We start from the raw sequence: 16933 nt of genomic DNA, 5'->3' as shown, positions 1-16933 counted from the left end.
ATGTCACGAGATACTGTGTCCGCTGTGACCTGTGTGTCCAGCATGGCAACTGCGGAAGCAGTCTGCCTGTGTTGCTATGTTGCCGATAATTAGTTGGTTTTGTGCGCCCTCAGTGGCGGGTTAATATTAAAGATATTACGCCACCTTCAAGTCGTGACAATACACTCACTTAAATGTTCACCCATCTGCAAGTACGCTCAATTTTCTATGAACAAGGTACAAGTACAACAGAGGAAAGGTACTGTACATAATAAGCTTCGCTCACACAAACACTCTCAAGTAAATAATGTTATACCGCTTCAAGCACGCAGAGCGGTAGGTGTACAATTAATCTGCCGTAAGATTTCGTATGTTTGCGACGGTAACGACTGCATGCAGTAATAACCTCTTGTCTTAAGCAGACGATAAGGTACTTCGAAGTATAAAATTTAACATCACATCTGAACGGTACATCTGACTGTTCCCATTGGTCAGAATTAGCATAAGATGCCCAGTGCGCACTTGGCTATAAAAATCGTGAAAGTATCCTACTGAAATTACTGACGTAACTATCCTTAGATTAACAGTTTGCGTGTTTTCTATGGTAATAATATAGTAATCGCATAATAATCGACCCTAAGATTGTCTGCGAAACCGTACAAAGCAGGAAACTGATACAATATGCAGCAGACTTCTGTCTTTCGAAATAGCGACAACAGAACACGCGAACAGCTAGGGTATCTATTCACTGTAGATTTTTTTGAATACTGACCGTGATAAGCCATAACATTCGGTGAGCGGTAAACGACAATCGTGGATCGTTCTCGGTTAATCAGCATCCACCGGCGGCAATAGTATTTACTGGCAATGCACATCAGTAAAACCAACACAATGACTAGCTGAAAAACGTGGACAAACCTATTAAAAACATAAATTTTAATGCCATAAATGTGTAGCAGTAATCAATGTACAACAAACACGTAATAATGAATGCGCGCTTAAAAGGTAACACAGTAAATGCGGAATAAAATTTGAGGGACTGGATTTAACGCCGTCGCCGTCAGCCACATAAAATCGTAAACAGACAAGCATATTAAATTTTAAACTTCCTATTTAATGCAGTTCGCCAGCTTGCGCTGTGAAGTTTTGAAATTACAGCTTTTATCAACTCTCCGACATCGATCTATCAGTACCCGAAAGTCATTAAACGTTTTATTCGGAAACCCCCAATAACAGGATTAGACAGCCACAGTATTAACGATAATCAATACAAAGTATCTGTCAACATACCAAAAGTACCACAGCCGAACGAAATGATCGGAAGAACGGCAGCATGCTTGACCGTAACAATAATTTCCCGTAACAATAACAAACAAAAATGCTGGCGAGTGCTCTACACTAGCAGTCCTGTCATAATAAGATAATTGAATAGTACTCGTACAACTTTGTTTAATAAGGCAACTATCCTTTTTTAAGCGAAAGTGTGAGTATCCATACCAAATTTTACGTAAAAAAGTGGTCACTACAAAAAAAATTTAATACCACAATCAGATCCTTATCACCACTTTTAACTTTTTCTTTGTTTCGCTCGTTCCAGCGTCAGCATCGCGCACATGACGTTATACGCCACGTAGGTATCGTAGTCTAATATGTATCTCCGAACAGGTAAATGTGCTAACTGCGTCCAGAAAATTAATGGTGGCTTTTGGAAACTCAAGCATCTTCATGCTTCGTACACCTTTAGCCGGTTTCGTCGATCCCAATCACCGCCCTGCTCCAGCAGACTGTGCATAAAAAAAGAAAACCGATCATAATAATTGGCAAAATCATAACAGATATGCGCAGAAACTTCTTAACCACTTCGAAGCCAAGCAGTACGCACCTCCATGCTTTATCCAAAATGTGTGCGGTTAAATCCAAATCCTCAAAGAAGATACCGATACGGACAATTTGGAAAATCGGATCGAGTTTGTTGCCTTGACTTACGGTTTTTTCAAAGCGCTGTCGAAACGCACTTTCAGCCCCTTCCTAGTGCAAAACAAGCTATGCATTCTCAAGCATGAGAAATCTTTAAACATTCCCCCACCTTGTCTCCAGTGCGGGAAAGATTATTAAACTTGGCAAGGTACGCTTCGCGAACTTTGACAGATCCGAAATTCTTTAAACATCCGAAATTGCCGCGTCAAGTTTTTTAATTTTCTGCTCGTTCTTCTGCCACAGTTGGTTAAGCGAAGAAGTGTCCGCATTAAACCATACGTTTTTTAACGTCAAAGAAAACACGCAGGTAGCATTACAATTCCAAATTCATGCTACCCAATAATTATTGTCCGGTGGCAACTGTTTCTGCTCCACGGTGGCCATGTATTGGCATAACACAGACAGACGATCCTGGAGCATATGCACAGCGCTGGACATGGAACGCATGCTGATCTTGTAGGCAGTGGGGCTGAACTTCGTCACGGGCTGCATATCAACAAAACAGTGCTTGAATTTCGATCTAATGTGATGCAAAAAGAAAAAATCTTAGTGAGCCTGAGAGCCTCCAGTAAATTCCACCATCAATTCAAACAGATCAACGGCGAAGGAATCGGCCTTATTTGCATGGGCTTTTAGGAAAAAGTCCTCGGAATGCCAATCAGGAATTCCAGGAAAAAGTTCTCGGAATGCCAACTAGGAATTTCGGGATGAAACCACCGCGGCCAAACTGAATTTTCTGGATTAAAGGATCTGAATCAAAAAATAATAATAAATCGCAAAAATGAAAATCAAAAATAAAAAAAAAATCATTAATCAAGGTCTCAAAAACTGAAAACACGAAAACCTGAAATCAAGAACACCAACAGTATCAAAAACTGAAAATCAAGAAATTGTGCACATGTGCGCACGTCAATACATGAAATCGTGCACACGTGCGAATCGTGAAAATGTGCAAACCACCGACAAACTGGCAAACGAGAAAACTCGAAAACTTGAAAAACGGCTGCTGACCCAAACGGACCGCCATATTAATGTACTATGCAACAGCTAACGGTAGTCGCAGAAGGAACAGTGTACCTAGTGCGATTTGCTCCAAAGCAAAATGCAACCGGAAGTCGAAAATGATCGTGCTACCGAAAATTGAAATTGACGTCACGCCAAGGAAGCTGTGATTGGTCAGAGTTTTAGCTCGGCTCGGAAATTTGCCAGGCTAAGCATTTTGGCTGAACCTGTCATCTTCTGAAAATTCCAAAAAACCGAATTTTTGGAATTTTCATTTTCCGTCTTCGGGAGATGCCGAGAGTGTCTGAAATTCAAATCTACTGTGTCGTCGTGCCGTACTCCCGTTGTCTAGCAGTTACGAATAACAATCTTTGAATTTATGTTTCTCCATGCATATTGCTACTGCCTTTTTTCAGTCGCACAGCACCTTTACCATGTCAAACTGCTTAACTTAAAAATATTGAAAATTCCAGTAAAAAAATGGGCGTAAATCCAATTAATGGTGCATTTTGAATTTTGCCACAAGCAGCACTTTGTCATCGCACGCGGTCTAGTAAAACAGGAACTTAGTTATTAATTTTAAGAAAAAGAAACAGAATGTTACAAAAACGGCGAAAGCAGACAACACCACCGCTGCGTGTGGCTCGGTGTGGGGTTACGTGAGCGGCAGCATTAATAATTTAATATACGTATGTGTCAGATTTCGTACTTCTTCAAAATTCTTTCGTAATTTTTTAAAAAGATGTGCGATTTATAATTGTTTACATTCTTCAATTGCGATTTATTACTAAGGTTTTGGTACTCATCATTTGCGGCTTTACCATCTGATTCGATTGGATTATATTGTTACAACTGCTGTTGTCAAATCCGAAGATTATCCAGCAAGTTGTCAGTGATAAGGCATAAGTTATAAGTAGTAATTCTTGTTTGAAAATGTCGGTTTCTGGCTGTGTTACTGTCTGCGATTCCTTAGCTATCCCGTTATGTTCATCTAACCAACAAGAAGAAAAGACACAGACGACAGTTTCTGAAGATCTGGATTATGATCGTGTGTTAGTTTCTGAAAATGATGAGAAGACAAAAGATCTGGAATCCACGAATACGACGGATCATATCATCACACCGCCTCAAGAAACATTACGTTTGTATGAAAATGTTAGTGTCTTCGATGATGATGCGATTGCTGCTCCCGAACCATTCGCTAACAATGCAGTACACCCTTCTTCCGAAGCTCCCGAGTCCTCTGCCGAAAAAAACCTCCCACCACACGATGTGGGGATTGTTTTTCCGGATAGTTATCCACAACCTCCGTCTTCCGATCTCCAGTGTGACGATGCAGTGGCAATTTCAGACGAAAGAATCCCGATTGAGAGAAATGCTCAGAGCGCGGCTGGAGAAATGGGTCTAAATCCCAGTCCAACTCCTCTCGTTATTCGGACTTCGAATAGCCCGATACCACCGTCAACGCAGAAGCTTACACTAAAGATTCAAAGTACGACGATTGGTGAACGCATTTCTGCATGTTCGACTTCAGTAGGGTTTTTGTTCACAGTTTACTGCTCATTATATTGATTACTGAAAAACATTCTTAACACAGGATCAGCGTCTTCCGTTCACGTGATGCGAGAGGACAATCCGAAACCAGATCTGACTGCAAACAAGTGAGTATATTGTATGCGTAGGAGTACGGAATTACGGATTGTTTAAGTACCATTACATAGTTCACATTTGAAAGTTTTAGTTTTAGCATATTCGTCTCACAAGCAACAAGGTCCAACTGAGAGGACGTTCTCTCACACTTGTTTTAGTGGCTCAAAAAAATTTTTCTGCCATCGTGCAACTTTCTTTGGATAAATTGCTGACTTTTTTATATATCGAATGATACGAACTACGAAGTATAAAAAACTGGGTTCAATTGGATTAGGTTGCTTACCAGCCAGCACAAATGAGTTTTGCTTTTGCTTTCTGTCGGTTTTCGATTTATCGGTATGAAATTAGAAAACTTAAAACTAGAGCCTTTTTGGTAACAATTTGATGGTATACTTAAAATAATTTACCAAATCTGGTGTGTGTTTCCGGTCATGTACTGTGTAATGACTGGGTGCAGTGTTAGTAGTACTTAATTGTTCTTTTTTCATTCGGGCACGTTCTTATTTTCAGAGAAATTTCTCCCGAACCAGATGAAAATCCTAGACTGGAGATTCAGGAGACGGTAGAAAAAACCGATAATACAGAAAGTGCATTTCCTCCTGCTGGTGCTAAAAAGCGAGTCACTGCATCGAAGAGACAGCCCGCTGCGAAACGCAAAAGGATTTCTACTGGTAGCGACGAGGAAGCCGAAATATTAGAAGAAAGTACTGAGGTATGAACAATTGATTAATAAAATCGATTATTGTATCGCAAAGCCGTGAATCGGCGTGAATATAAAATTTAGTTAGTTGGATATGACGCTCAAATGAGTTTTCATTTTTTACCTTGCAGATCAATGGTTTCCTCTATTACTCCACAAAGAAATCGCGGAATGAGCTGGCTACGGACAGCATTTCTTTGCAGCCTGTTCAAGTATCATCAGCAACAGGCAGGATACGTCGGCAAGCGGCTATTAACAACAAGCTGGTCTGTGTAAAGTTTTCTGATAGCGTGGAAGGCGATGATGACTTTGTTGTGGAAAAAATAAAGGAAAGCATTCCGGTAAAAAAGACAGTGAAACCCGTTAACGATGATCCTAAAGCCAAACTTGCTCGAGTGCGGGCTTCCCTCGCGCCATTCAGTAAACGACCAACCGGTGCGTCAGTGCCTGCCAAAACAAGCAGTTCCGGTAAATTCTCTACCAAAGAACGCCTAAGCAAAAAGTTGGGGTTGGGTAAAAAGTTGTGAGGCCAATGAGGGTCTGAAAATGCCTCTATTATAGTGTCTAACGTTAAAATTGTTTCCAAAAGTGGCCGTTTAAGCTACGGTCTCGTGAAGTCCCGTTTTTTCTGATGTCATTCTTTTTTGGCATGAAGAATGATTTTGATTTTCTTAACCCGTAGCATGTCATTCTCCTTAAGTGTGACGTGCGCGTTGTTGATTTGCGATTTTAAAAAATAAATTTTACCTGTATGAAATGGCACTCGTGTGGAACTGACCAGGGAGCAATTCTCGCTCCAATCCTGCAAATTCTGTGTTCGAAGAGCAATTATTATTTTATGCAGACGCTGAACATTGGTCCTGTAAAAATCTACAGAGACTCCAGGCATACGTATTTTTCCCCGATGAGAAATTTATTGCATCAATGAGGTCCTCATTAACAGCTACACATGAACGACGAAACCAATAACATTTCTTAACAACTTTGAAACAATTAAAAACAGTGGAATTACTCGCGTTTGGATTTCATAATAGAAAAATCGAAGCGGACATAAATAATAACAAACGCAAACAAGAGAGCGAAGGCCGCGATCACGAGAAGGGGTTCATAAAATAAGTTAAAGCGATCAAAAGCATACTTAATCTGAATTGGTTGGATGTGTTCCTCAACAGCATTGTTTATTTTGAGAACAATGACAGGTCGACCGACAAAGTCCAGGTAGGTATAATGCTTTTCATCTGGTAATCTTTCCAATTTGAACGGAGCTCGGATTTCAATATTGCTAAAAGAACAAAGCCATTACGACCATCACAATCCGTTTATCGTATGTAATAGCATTTGTTTATTACAAACAAATAGACAGTTTTTTACCTGGCTCCTTCGGGGAGGATTATTTTGATGGTAGCATCATCGATCACCTGGTTCTGATAAATATGATCAATGAGTCGGACTTGCAAAACGAAGTTGCTGCCTGTGAAAACAAGAAATCAACCCTCCATCACAAGTCCATTAACGAAATACAACACTTCAACCTGAATGAATGTTACTGAACATGAAAAATTGTGTCAAAACATTCAAAAACAGTCAAAGTATGCCATTGTGAACACTGCAATTACCACTTTTCAGCAAGAAATCGCTGCTCGGAACGTTGTATCCCAGAACATAATGCGTTTTCCAGCCACCAAAAAGGGGAAAACGTGGTCGAACGTCCACATCCACAGTTTCTTTTCCTTTGTTGACATGGCTAGTGGAAATGTTTCCAATCTCATCGCGATAATAAATGTCCCTTGCGGAAATGGGAAGCCGGGTCTAAAACAAGATTTTGGTTTACATTCACCGGCACAACGGTCTGCAATAATTATTACTTTGAACTCAGCGACTGAAGCTTTCGTAGTCAATCCCCGCTGATAATCCAGTCGGCTAAAAGTTCCCTTCAGTTTGGCACCAGTGTGAGCAATGTCGACGGTGTCCTCGAAAGCAATATTCCCCCAGTGAGACACTTCAATCCATCGGGCCAAATTAGTAACGCTAAGGAACGGTGCATTGTTTTCAAAATGCAAAACGAGTGGAGCCTAGAAAATAACATAAAATTACTGCATTGCAAGGCTTTACATTTACAAATCAACATCATGCAGGTGTACCGACTGCAAAAGAATTAAGTATATAATAAACCCATATTAAAATTTTAAAATGGCAATGGAATGTGGAATATGGCAAATTGAAATGGAAAATATTGCTTGTGCGTAAAAAGTAGCCTACGTGGGTAAACCGAATCTTTACCAAAAACCAGCAAAGAAATTTGGCGTATATTTTCAATTAAAACGAGGTACAAAATACGTAAACATATTACTATAAGTTAACCGTGCTACAGAGATTTAAAACGAAACCTAACGGTTAATAGCTTACAGCTGTAAACGCCGGAATGTTTTCATATGGTCCATATTTGATTTCCTTTCCGCTGTCTGAAACGGGCTTGGGCTCTTTGGAGAACGCTTCGATTTTGGACGACGCCAGCAATACCCGCAAATTCTGCTTCCTGGTCTGATAAGGCGAGTAATGGTAGATATTGCTCTTAATCTGCACCAACTGGTGTCCCTGTTGGCCAATTTCTGTCGGGTGCGGCGTTTGTGCATGCGTGTATACGGAATGCACACGTATTTTATCCGTGCTGGTTCCCGTCAGACTCGATGGCAAACTGATTCGATAAACCTTGGATTTCCTAGATTCACCAACAACGAACAACTGATAAAACACTATCAGGATGCAGAAAAACGTTACGATTTAGCTGGAAAACGACAAACGTCAACTAATCCTTTCTTACTCATGTCCTTTGACTGATGTCTCCTTAACATCCAACACTCTACTGGATGCTTTATCTTTGCCGACAACCTACATCAATTAAATTGCAAGAATAAAGTTTCGACATGTGCGAACAGCGAAAAAACTGGGGTGTTAGACACCAGAGAATCATGCATACCCGCGCATCAATGTGCGCCAAGCGATCCTGCAATGTGGGCTCGATAAAATACAAGAAGGACGACGTGGACGATCCACCGGCTGTCTCCAGCGTTATGATCTCGATTAGTTTTATCAGCTGCGAGGATGCATCCAGGGTGCGTTCGACTTCAGACACTACGACGGCATTATTGATGGTATCCTGAGAAAAAACTGTCGCTGCGAAGAAAAGAATGCTCAAAAAGGAAACTTTTCTTGCAGCCATTTTCAAAATGTGTGGATATTCAGAAATTCAAATTTCGCTCGGAAAACATCAATTTAATAAAATTTAAGCTGTAAGCAGCACGAAGATTCGGCCACGTAAGTACGCGTGAAAGCTGTTGAAAAATCGTAAAACGTAAAGTACACTACTGTACGGTATATGGGTTATATCCGGCGGTACCACGGTCCGATTTCGGAACCGTTACAGCATTTAATGAAACGGAACTTTTACGGAAGTCACTCAGGTAAGAGTCGGCCTAAGAGCGGTATCATTGGTACCGACCGCTCGTTTGACCCTCTGTATTAAAATAGTGCGCACCGGGTAGACTGTAGGATGAACTGTGAAGTACGGCGTGCGAAGGAGGTGCAAACTGCATAGTTTTAAGTTTGTATTCATTTCCGGTTTGGTCAATTATCATACACCCTTCACTTTAAGTGTAATAATACTATTGGATCTGGTTGCGAATTCACAAAAATAAATTTTATGTCCAATAAACGTATTACTGTGTGCCATTTTGTACCCTTAACTTTATGCTGTGTACATAGACACAATCGTCATAGCACATTCAAGCAAATCAAGCATAAACTTCCATCACCATCTGATCCCTCAACGAAACTGTATGAAAAACTAAAAGCACGCATTTTCAAGCACGTGCAGTAGATCTTGATATCGCTCAACTTCGCGCTTTAAATTTAGTTTCCGTAGCGTTCATACACACTGTACGAATTTAAGGACGGATGTTGATCGGATAAGTCAAGTGGTCGCTTTCGGCTTAGATCCTGGACTCCTGGAGACTGCAGGTTAAGCGGCTCATCGGAAGAGTAATGGTTAGAATAATCCACGGCTGACTGGTACATCAGCATTTGCTGGTCTCTTCCATACATGTCAGGAGCACCATAATAAGGCGGCGTTAAATCATCCGCATTATTATACATCTGCTCCATATGGGCAGGCACTGGGGGCATTCTCACCATGGACGGTGGTGATTGGTACGGATAATGACCATGTGCACTGGGATATGTGGAATATTCGGGTAGAGAATCTGCTTGAAAAGCAGGAAGCCGTTCCACATGGTATGGATGGAAGTGAGAGGAGGACGGAAAGTCGTCTTTGGGAGGGTAGGGTGTTGGAACCGGTTCGGAAATTGCTGAGTGTTCGGTATAAAACCGACCTGCTGGTGTACCCTTTGGCTGTCTACAAACAACACAAATTCTGCGTTTTGAAATTTGGAAAATAATTTGGTTAGCCAGAATAACAACAATAATTCAAGATTTTTTTATCTGCAGCACTTAAAACTGCACCCTAAAGGCATAATTCAGCAGCGAAGTAGAAGATTTACGACTGCGAGCATGCTGAACTTATAAGAAACCCATTCCTTCATTGTGGACACTGCCAGAAAAACTACCTACTCTGCAGAACTGCTTGAAGGGGATTGCTTATCACTCCGGTTCATTTTACTTCCGGAATTCTTCGCGCTCGTCTTGTGAGTTTTAGCTGAATGAGCCAATGCATTTGCCTTTTGCTTAGGTTCAGGCACATGCGCAGGTATAGATGCGGATGCCGATGGTGGATTTCTAAAACTCCTATCCGGTTCGCGATGGCGATGAGGTTTTCCAGACAACTTCCGAGGAGATGCAGGCGCCTGTGGGACGAAATCTTTTCCACCAGGGTTGAACGTCCATAAACTTCTAGAAGGAATACTTTCGCCTGGTTGTTGCAGTTTTCCGTGTCGCACCGCATTCACCAACTTATCTTTGGAAACAGAATCCATTTCGGCATCGTTAGCAGATGTGCCAGCTTCTGCCTGGCCCGAATTTGCGACATCCTCGCTGCTCTTCCCAATGGCTTTTGCCGCTGCTTCCCGTACAATTTCTCGAAGGAAATCAAATTTGTGCTCCTGCTCGACACATTGCTTGATATGGTCAATGCTCAACGTTCTTGCACCTCGACCAAGCGCTATTTCACCAGATTTGTGCAAAAGTATTTCCGTAAAAAGCTCTACACTCTTTGATACAATCACAGGAACAGCACATGATAATTTTCCGACTTCTTCATCCGTCTGCATTATTTTTTTAATTCTGGCCGGGGGAAATCTCGTTTTAAATTTGTTGCTCGGCATGATATCGATGTGATTTGGTACAGGAATCGGGAATCCTTCACAATCAGTGCGGACACCACAGGCTTTATTGTTAGGAAGGCAATTTCACTAGAGAAGCCATAAAACGTATTATAACCATAACAGTAAAATGCGATAAACGCTCCAGAACAGGGGCGTTATTCTGATGACCCGAAAAACTGGAAAACTGAAAAAAATGGAAAACCGGAAAACTGGACATTCGAAAACTGGAATAACTTCTTACTTCTGTTCATAAAAAATAACAAGAACTACGATCAAGGCCAGGTATTCGACAACTGTTGCTCAGCTGCTCTAATCTCACAGTCGTACAGTGTCAGATAATTTACGGATACCGTAGTACTACTACCATAATAAAACTAATGACAAAATAACTTTGTACTTTGTAGTTGTTTACATTTTACAATAATACTGCTGTAGCAAACTTTAGGCTATCATAATATAAACAGAAGCGTCACGCCGTCAAATCTCAGAGACGGAACAACCTACATATTTTCCGAAATCTGTTTGAAATCGAAATCTCTTTAGGGAGACATAAGGTATCATGGCTTGAAGAACTTTACAGTTTACATTTCCTCTTCTTACCTGCAGGACAATTCAGTCTCGCCAACGGTGACCAGGAACTAACTTGGCGATGCAAAAAAATTCATGGCCACGGCCTGTTAAATGTGGATCACAGATAGGGATCATATGTTGATCGTCCCATACAGCATGATGGATAAATTACATCAGTCGAGTTAGCTCAAAGAAAGCGCAGCCAATGCTGAAAAAGTAATATATTCCAAAAACGGGAAAAATTAATTCATCAAAATAGATTCATCAAAATTTTGAACGTAAAACCAAATTTCGGATTTCCAAAAGTATAAAAGAATTCAACTTTAAAACCCAAAAAACTTCAACTGCTTTCGCAAGCTACAGTTTATCAGTACAGTGTTTTTGCAATGCTTAATTGCTAGTAGGACAGGATATCCTTTAGTGCAACCCTTTCCGCTTGCTATTTGTTTTTAAGCGCATCTGGTTTGATAGTACAGATACAACAGATACGGTACGTAAAGCATCATTCAAAGTTGATATCAAAATATTTTTATCCACTTACCAGATTCTGGTTTAGAATTTAAATCTTTAAGTAATAAGTTTTATGGAATGTGATATTTTAAGAATTTGTTCATTTGGTATCTTTAGAGGTAACATCTGTAACTGGAAGTCTGGAACTGTTTTCACAGAACTGCGACTTAACCCTTTACCGGAAGTTATCTGTAAAAGCAACTTGGCAAGTCAGTATTCCTGGTTCTTGTGAATCTTGTCAGATTATGAGCATTTACGATTGATGATGTTTAGGCTAACTTGTTGTTCTTTTTGTTGTTAAGTACGGATGGTCATATTCTGTTAAACCTTTATATTTAATTTTCAGAGTATATTCTTGAATTTGGATGTATTAATATTGTACGACTTGTGCAGGCTGAAAGCAGAAAGGCAACTGATTCGGAACCAAGCCTCGACGTGGCATTTTACACTGTTTCCTGTCTGCTGAAAAAGCGCGAAAATTGATACACAAGTTCGTGGGAAAGTCTTTTATCTCAACCATCGCGCAGCCCTGGAGCAGAATGTCGGGAGTTCTACGGCGTAATGTGGGATACCTTTCCTCGCAGGCGGGGGCAGCTGCTAAGAACAGCAGTGTAGTGGTCAAGTGTGTTTGTATCGCCGTTTTCTGTTGCTATTTCCTGACGTTCTCCCACAGTGCTGTACAGGCACTGACCGTTACCCCGGGCACATTGCTCCCTCCGCGTTTCCACATATGGACAGCCTTCACAACAGTATTCATGGAGCTGCACTGGTGGCTGGTTGTTATTGATCTGATCGTGGTGGGACTATGCGCTAAACTTATTGAGCCGATGTGGGGCGCTCTGGAGATGCTGGTCTTCTTCGAAGTGATGAACTTCAGCGTGGTCTTCATGACTGTTGTGATTTATTTTATTGGATATTATACCACTTTCCATGAGGAACTCTTGTTCGACACGTACATTCATGGTTTAACAGGTGATTTGCAAACAAGTGTTTTTCCTACACTTCTTCATTGATTTTGGCGAATTTTATCGTTTTTGACATTTTTGCTTTTGTTTTCTTCAGGTTATGTCGCTGCAGTTTGTGTGGCGGTTAAACAAATTATGCCAGACCACGTTCTTTTCAAAATACCGGTGGCCGGAAGTATTAAATTCCGCAACCGAAATCTTCCGCTGTTGTTGCTTTTGGGATTATTGGTTGTGTGCTCCTTGCATGTCACGGAATGGGTGTATTTTTGGATGTTTCTTTCGGGAACGTACGCAGGATTTATATATCTGCGGTATCTCCAGAAGCATTCTAATGGGAATCGTGGCGATAGCAGCGAAGCTTTTGAATTTGCCACGTAAGCGATGACATGAATTTTTGTTGACTTACAGGATGGCTGTCTTTTTATAGGAATTAATAGACTGGTATTCACTCTGTTGCTAACCTAATGTTTTCACATTTTGCAGTTTCTTCCCGAATGTGTTACAGCCACCGGTATCTAAAGTTGTTAATATTTTTCATGGTGTTTTGGTGAAACTTCGGATACTTAAAAAGCAGCAGAGAAAGTACAACTTCGCCGAATCGCTACCGAGTGGAATCAGTGTGACCTTACCAGGTTCGAGTCAGTTGGATGCCGAACGAAGAAAGTGAGTTACAAAAATTATAAACGGAAAACGTTTTGCAGCTGTTTTATTTCACACTAAAAACTAACACATAAAACGCAGCAGCTATTCGCAGGAGTCAGCAGTCAGGTATACTTGTATGTACAGTATAATATTGTACAACCGATAGCACGAAGCATGCACACTTATTCACAATGGTAAATGCATTCATCACTGCGCGATTACTTCTTTTTACCAAAAAATGGCATGCCGCCGAATCCCATTCCCATTCCACCAAAGGGGAATCCTCCAAAGGGGAAGCCAAATCCCATTCCGCCTAAACCCATACCGCCAAAGGGAAATCCGAAGCCTAGTCCACCGAATCCAAATTGAGCTTCGACTTCTTGTTCAGCGAAGCTGAACAGAGCGGTAGCCACGAGGCACAAAAGGAACTAACCCGACAGAAATTTATTAGGAAGTGGCAGCAGTCAGCTACAAATTAAGTAATTATTCGAAGGAGGGATTTTTTTGGCTATAAGGTTACATAATACTCCAGTATTATGAGAATATATGAGAATAGAATTGGTCTGTTTGCTAGTTGCTACGATTAATATATGCTTCTGTATACAAGTTTTTATGCTTTGTTACGGTATTACCTAATTAATAATTTCAAAGTATATAAGTTTCCTATAATAAGATTAGAAAGTACGTACCAGTGCTTTGAACATTTTAATGTGTGACTGTCGTTACTGCCCTGGAAGAACACAGAAGCTGCTCCGAAAATGCTTCTAATGTAAGCTGGCCACTTACTACAGTACCAAAATTTCGACTGAAGGAACAAGTGAGCGTATCGGCATTTTATCTTCCTCTGGAAAATGCTGCCAGCAAGTTAGCAACCGCAACTCTAGTCGAAAGAAGCTAGAAACCTTTGTCTCTGTTTCTACCACTGACCAATCACGAGCGAAGTAATTACCACAGTTAATTACTTTGCAACAAAGGAAACTATGTCAGTGTCCATGGCGCTGGCTTTCATTGTGAACTGAGAGAGAAACAAATAAGATGGGGGAAAATTGAACTTTCCAGAAATTCGCCATGAGGAGTGACTTTCACTTTCGTTAAAATAATTTTGTTACCATTGTGTATTACCTTCGATAGATTTTGGGTCATGCATTCTTTCACTCGACAACAGGACATTTTGCTGTAGTAACTTACATTCCATAATTGCATGAAGTAACAACATCGAAAACCCAGGACAATAAGTATATTAACTGACTGCGAAACAGTAGATTACTACAAAATACACATAATATCTTCACTGTCGCATACATTATATTTGTATTTTCTGAGAAAGTATTTTTTGCGTTCGCATGTTTTTATTCAGCAGTCTAAATATAGAAAAAAATAAACGAGCATAATAATAATATAATATTTTACGATGCATAATTAATAAAAATGATGCAGTATAGCACGAACAGGATGCAACATAATTATGATTCGAACAGCTGATCTCAGAATTTTAAAACTTTGTGCAGAAATTCACCTAAGTTATACAGACTGGTAATAATATTTCGTCCAATTCTAAAAAGGGCGGGATTACAGTGGGCATGATGGAAGTATATATATTTCAGATCAGCACTTCCTAATTTTGGTGGATTTTGAGTTATTCGCAGTTGTGTTTTGAGAATCCTTAATGGATATGCGTAATACTGATATATCAAGGTTAATCTTGCGGAAGTCCATCTCCAAGCTAAGAAGACCACACTTTTGGCCTTGGGGCAAGCTTGTGTTTTTGGATACAGTATGGTGACCATGCTTCCACCGACCATCAAAACGAACTGCAGAAGGAAGTTAAGTTAGGATTTTCATCCGCGACTGCGGTGTCCATTACTTTTAAGTGTAAAAGAAACTACAGCAATCCTCAAAATAAAACTGCCTCGTATAGACGTTGTCTCTGATGTAATTACTCGCTATATCGTAGTTAAACTTCGAATGTATTAGAATGTACTACATAAATTTATGTACTGTACTAGAACATAAATTTATGCAAAACATCGGCCTTTCCTTTCACTTACAACAAATTTGATCATCTTGATGGATTGTATCCAACTTCTTTGCTCGTAACTCTACGCAGTGGGGCTGGCGCCATTCCTTTTATGACACGAACAAAAGCCAAAACTCTGAAGCAATCAACTCGATTCGTTATAACAATTATGATTGTTATCGTTCTGAATGCGCCCAATAATTTATAAGTAATCCAACGGCTACTTGTTGTACGGTTACGTGTTTCATAAATGTGGCAACGGTTGACGTTGGAAATTGTGTACAATCTTGATCGAGATTCAAACCACAGCTGATTTTTTAATGTTTCTGTAGACAAATCGCTTTAAAGGCGCTGAATGACCGCCTGAGCTCACCTGAAATTCCCGCGGCGAGTGCTGTTCCATGGCCGAGTTTAGTGGATGATATTGAAGAGGAAAAGAATGCCAGGATCGTTAGCGAAACATCCGAGTTAATAAAAACGCTTCCATCTTCCGCTGCAGAGGAACAGGAGCAATCTTGAATACTGGTTAACCGTTAGAGGGATGCTTATTTTTGGATCTTGAAGTGCTTCGGTTTCGCTGTTATTGCGGCTGCCTGCTGGTATAATTGTAACTCGATCGGTTTACCGGTTAGATTGCGAAGTTCTGACTGATGTGAAAATTTGTACTTCGAGGTTTATGTGAATGACATTAACATGTCACTTGTAGGCCTTGTCGTATATATTGTGCTTGCCAATAATGCACTACTTACCTAATTGCATAATATGTTATACAGATTTATACTGGTAGACGGTAGTGTACGCACTGTACGGCATCAGTCGCCATCGTTGCACGCAAATGCGGAAGCGAGTGCATTGTCCAACTTTTTTGTTCTCTGATCGAAAATAATACGTAGCCGCTGTATTGATTTTTATTTATCTGTAAGTTGTAGCGTTGAATAATGAATACAGTAATGCCTCGTGCAGACTGCAGATATCACAACGTTGGCTCGAGTTGAGGAACAAAGCTTCAAAACAGTTAAGTCCTAACGCTAACTTACATTAACGTTTTATTTACATGCACTCAAAATAATTTTCATTCCCAAGTTCAAGTTAGTTAGTTAGTTCACTGATCTAGTGGCTCTCACAAATGAGCATCTGATTCTTGGTATGTACGAGTACATTCTGATCCAGATTGGCGGCAAACAGACAGAATCACATATTTAAAGCAATTATTACATATAAAATTAAAGATCACAGATTACAAGCTTCAGCCGACAGCGAAAACAAACATGATATTTTTTAATAACTGAGTAAAACAAAACGTTTTATTGATACTTCTGATGAAGTAATTCATAGAAATAAAAGGAGGCGGGATGCCACAGTCCGGACAATCTGCAGGATTCTTTTTTCAAGTGTTTACTGGTGCTTTTTTTATGGAAATATGCAGTTGTGATTGTTCCCTGTCGTTTAAGTACTGTACTTATCATCATGTCTTTATACCGGAAAATAGTTCAATTTGATGACTGAGACTAAATTGGGAAAGGCTCAAGGTTTGTTCTGGCAAAATGAAAAAAAAACTTGTTTCCGTATTAGAATGAGTTCTGGT

General features: G+C 40.2%; 4 protein-coding genes and 1 long non-coding RNA gene across 8 annotated transcripts; 2 read left to right on the top strand and 3 right to left on the bottom strand.

Moving 5' to 3' along the window:
• Positions 1-1257: 1257 nt before the first annotated feature.
• LOC129591348 (uncharacterized) lies at positions 1258-2921 on the bottom strand. Its single transcript, XR_008690830.1, has 3 exons — positions 2066-2921; positions 1862-2007; positions 1258-1763 (listed from the first exon to the last, which is right to left on the bottom strand). It is a non-coding gene; the product is annotated as an uncharacterized LOC129591348 (long non-coding RNA).
• Positions 2922-3659: 738 nt separating this feature from the next.
• On the top strand, positions 3660-6061 carry LOC129591304 (uncharacterized). The gene is made up of 4 exons (XM_055486908.1): positions 3660-4450; positions 4556-4619; positions 5119-5320; positions 5440-6061. The coding sequence occupies exons 1-4, from the start codon at positions 3892-3894 to the stop codon at positions 5833-5835; spliced, it is 1221 nt and encodes a 406-aa protein (XP_055342883.1). The 5' UTR covers positions 3660-3891; the 3' UTR covers positions 5836-6061.
• Positions 6062-6202: 141 nt separating this feature from the next.
• Positions 6203-8639, bottom strand: LOC129591260 (dolichyl-diphosphooligosaccharide--protein glycosyltransferase subunit 1-like). The gene is made up of 7 exons (XM_055486847.1): positions 8286-8639; positions 8130-8197; positions 7715-8027; positions 7174-7380; positions 6925-7117; positions 6680-6779; positions 6203-6590 (listed from the first exon to the last, which is right to left on the bottom strand). Exons 1-7 carry the CDS (start codon positions 8526-8528, stop codon positions 6317-6319), a joined length of 1398 nt encoding a protein of 465 aa, XP_055342822.1. The 5' UTR covers positions 8529-8639; the 3' UTR covers positions 6203-6316.
• Positions 8640-9024: 385 nt separating this feature from the next.
• LOC129591261 (uncharacterized) lies at positions 9025-11543 on the bottom strand. Of its 2 annotated transcripts, none has more exons than XM_055486849.1 (3): positions 11245-11543; positions 9935-10828; positions 9025-9719 (listed from the first exon to the last, which is right to left on the bottom strand). In XM_055486849.1, the coding sequence occupies exons 2-3, from the start codon at positions 10642-10644 to the stop codon at positions 9218-9220; spliced, it is 1212 nt and encodes a 403-aa protein (XP_055342824.1). In that variant the 5' UTR covers positions 10645-10828; positions 11245-11543; the 3' UTR covers positions 9025-9217. The 2 variants fall into 2 exon arrangements, with proteins under 2 accessions (XP_055342824.1, XP_055342823.1); XM_055486848.1 differs by having other exon boundaries at positions 9935-10731.
• A 182-nt stretch (positions 11544-11725) lies between these two features.
• On the top strand, positions 11726-16274 carry LOC129591227 (transmembrane protein 115-like). 3 transcript variants are annotated; one of them, XM_055486801.1, is made up of 5 exons: positions 11726-11933; positions 12118-12696; positions 12787-13063; positions 13173-13352; positions 15681-16274. In XM_055486801.1, the coding sequence occupies exons 2-5, from the start codon at positions 12264-12266 to the stop codon at positions 15865-15867; spliced, it is 1077 nt and encodes a 358-aa protein (XP_055342776.1). In that variant the 5' UTR covers positions 11726-11933; positions 12118-12263; the 3' UTR covers positions 15868-16274. The 3 variants fall into 3 exon arrangements, with proteins under 3 accessions (XP_055342776.1, XP_055342777.1, XP_055342778.1); XM_055486802.1 differs by having other exon boundaries at positions 12071-12696; XM_055486803.1 differs by having other exon boundaries at positions 11737-11843; positions 12071-12696.
• Positions 16275-16933: the final 659 nt, after the last annotated feature.

The sequence above is a fragment of the Paramacrobiotus metropolitanus genome, unplaced genomic scaffold, assembly GCF_019649055.1.
Source record: "Paramacrobiotus metropolitanus isolate TYO unplaced genomic scaffold, Prichtersi_v1.0 Parri_scaffold0000045, whole genome shotgun sequence".
NCBI classification, from domain to species: Eukaryota; Metazoa; Tardigrada; class Eutardigrada; order Parachela; family Macrobiotidae; genus Paramacrobiotus; species Paramacrobiotus metropolitanus.
This window is presented reverse-complemented; position numbering and strand designations above follow the sequence as displayed.

Bases quoted from the DNA above. Each gene is read 5' to 3' on its own strand.
- LOC129591227 (XM_055486801.1), top strand. From the start codon at position 12,264: ATGTCGGGAGTTCTACGGCGTAATGTGGGATACCTTTCCTCGCAGGCG. The intron at 12,697-12,786 runs GTGATTTGCAAA...TGTTTTCTTCAG, and splicing joins GTACATTCATGGTTTAACAG to GTTATGTCGCTGCAGTTTGT. The intron at 13,064-13,172 runs GTAAGCGATGAC...CACATTTTGCAG, and splicing joins GAAGCTTTTGAATTTGCCAC to TTTCTTCCCGAATGTGTTAC.
- LOC129591304 (XM_055486908.1), top strand. From the start codon at position 3,892: ATGTCGGTTTCTGGCTGTGTTACTGTCTGCGATTCCTTAGCTATCCCG. The intron at 4,620-5,118 runs GTGAGTATATTG...TCTTATTTTCAG, and splicing joins CCAGATCTGACTGCAAACAA to AGAAATTTCTCCCGAACCAG. The intron at 5,321-5,439 runs GTATGAACAATT...TTTACCTTGCAG, and splicing joins TATTAGAAGAAAGTACTGAG to ATCAATGGTTTCCTCTATTA.
- LOC129591261 (XM_055486849.1), bottom strand. From the start codon at position 10,644: ATGCCGAGCAACAAATTTAAAACGAGATTTCCCCCGGCCAGAATTAAA. The intron at 9,720-9,934 runs GTAGGTAGTTTT...TGTTGTTTGTAG, and splicing joins CCTTCAAGCAGTTCTGCAGA to ACAGCCAAAGGGTACACCAG.
- LOC129591260 (XM_055486847.1), bottom strand. From the start codon at position 8,528: ATGGCTGCAAGAAAAGTTTCCTTTTTGAGCATTCTTTTCTTCGCAGCG. The intron at 7,118-7,173 runs GTAATAATTATT...ATCTTGTTTTAG, and splicing joins CTTCAGTCGCTGAGTTCAAA to ACCCGGCTTCCCATTTCCGC. The intron at 6,780-6,924 runs GTAATTGCAGTG...TTGTTTTCACAG, and splicing joins CGATTTCTTGCTGAAAAGTG to GCAGCAACTTCGTTTTGCAA.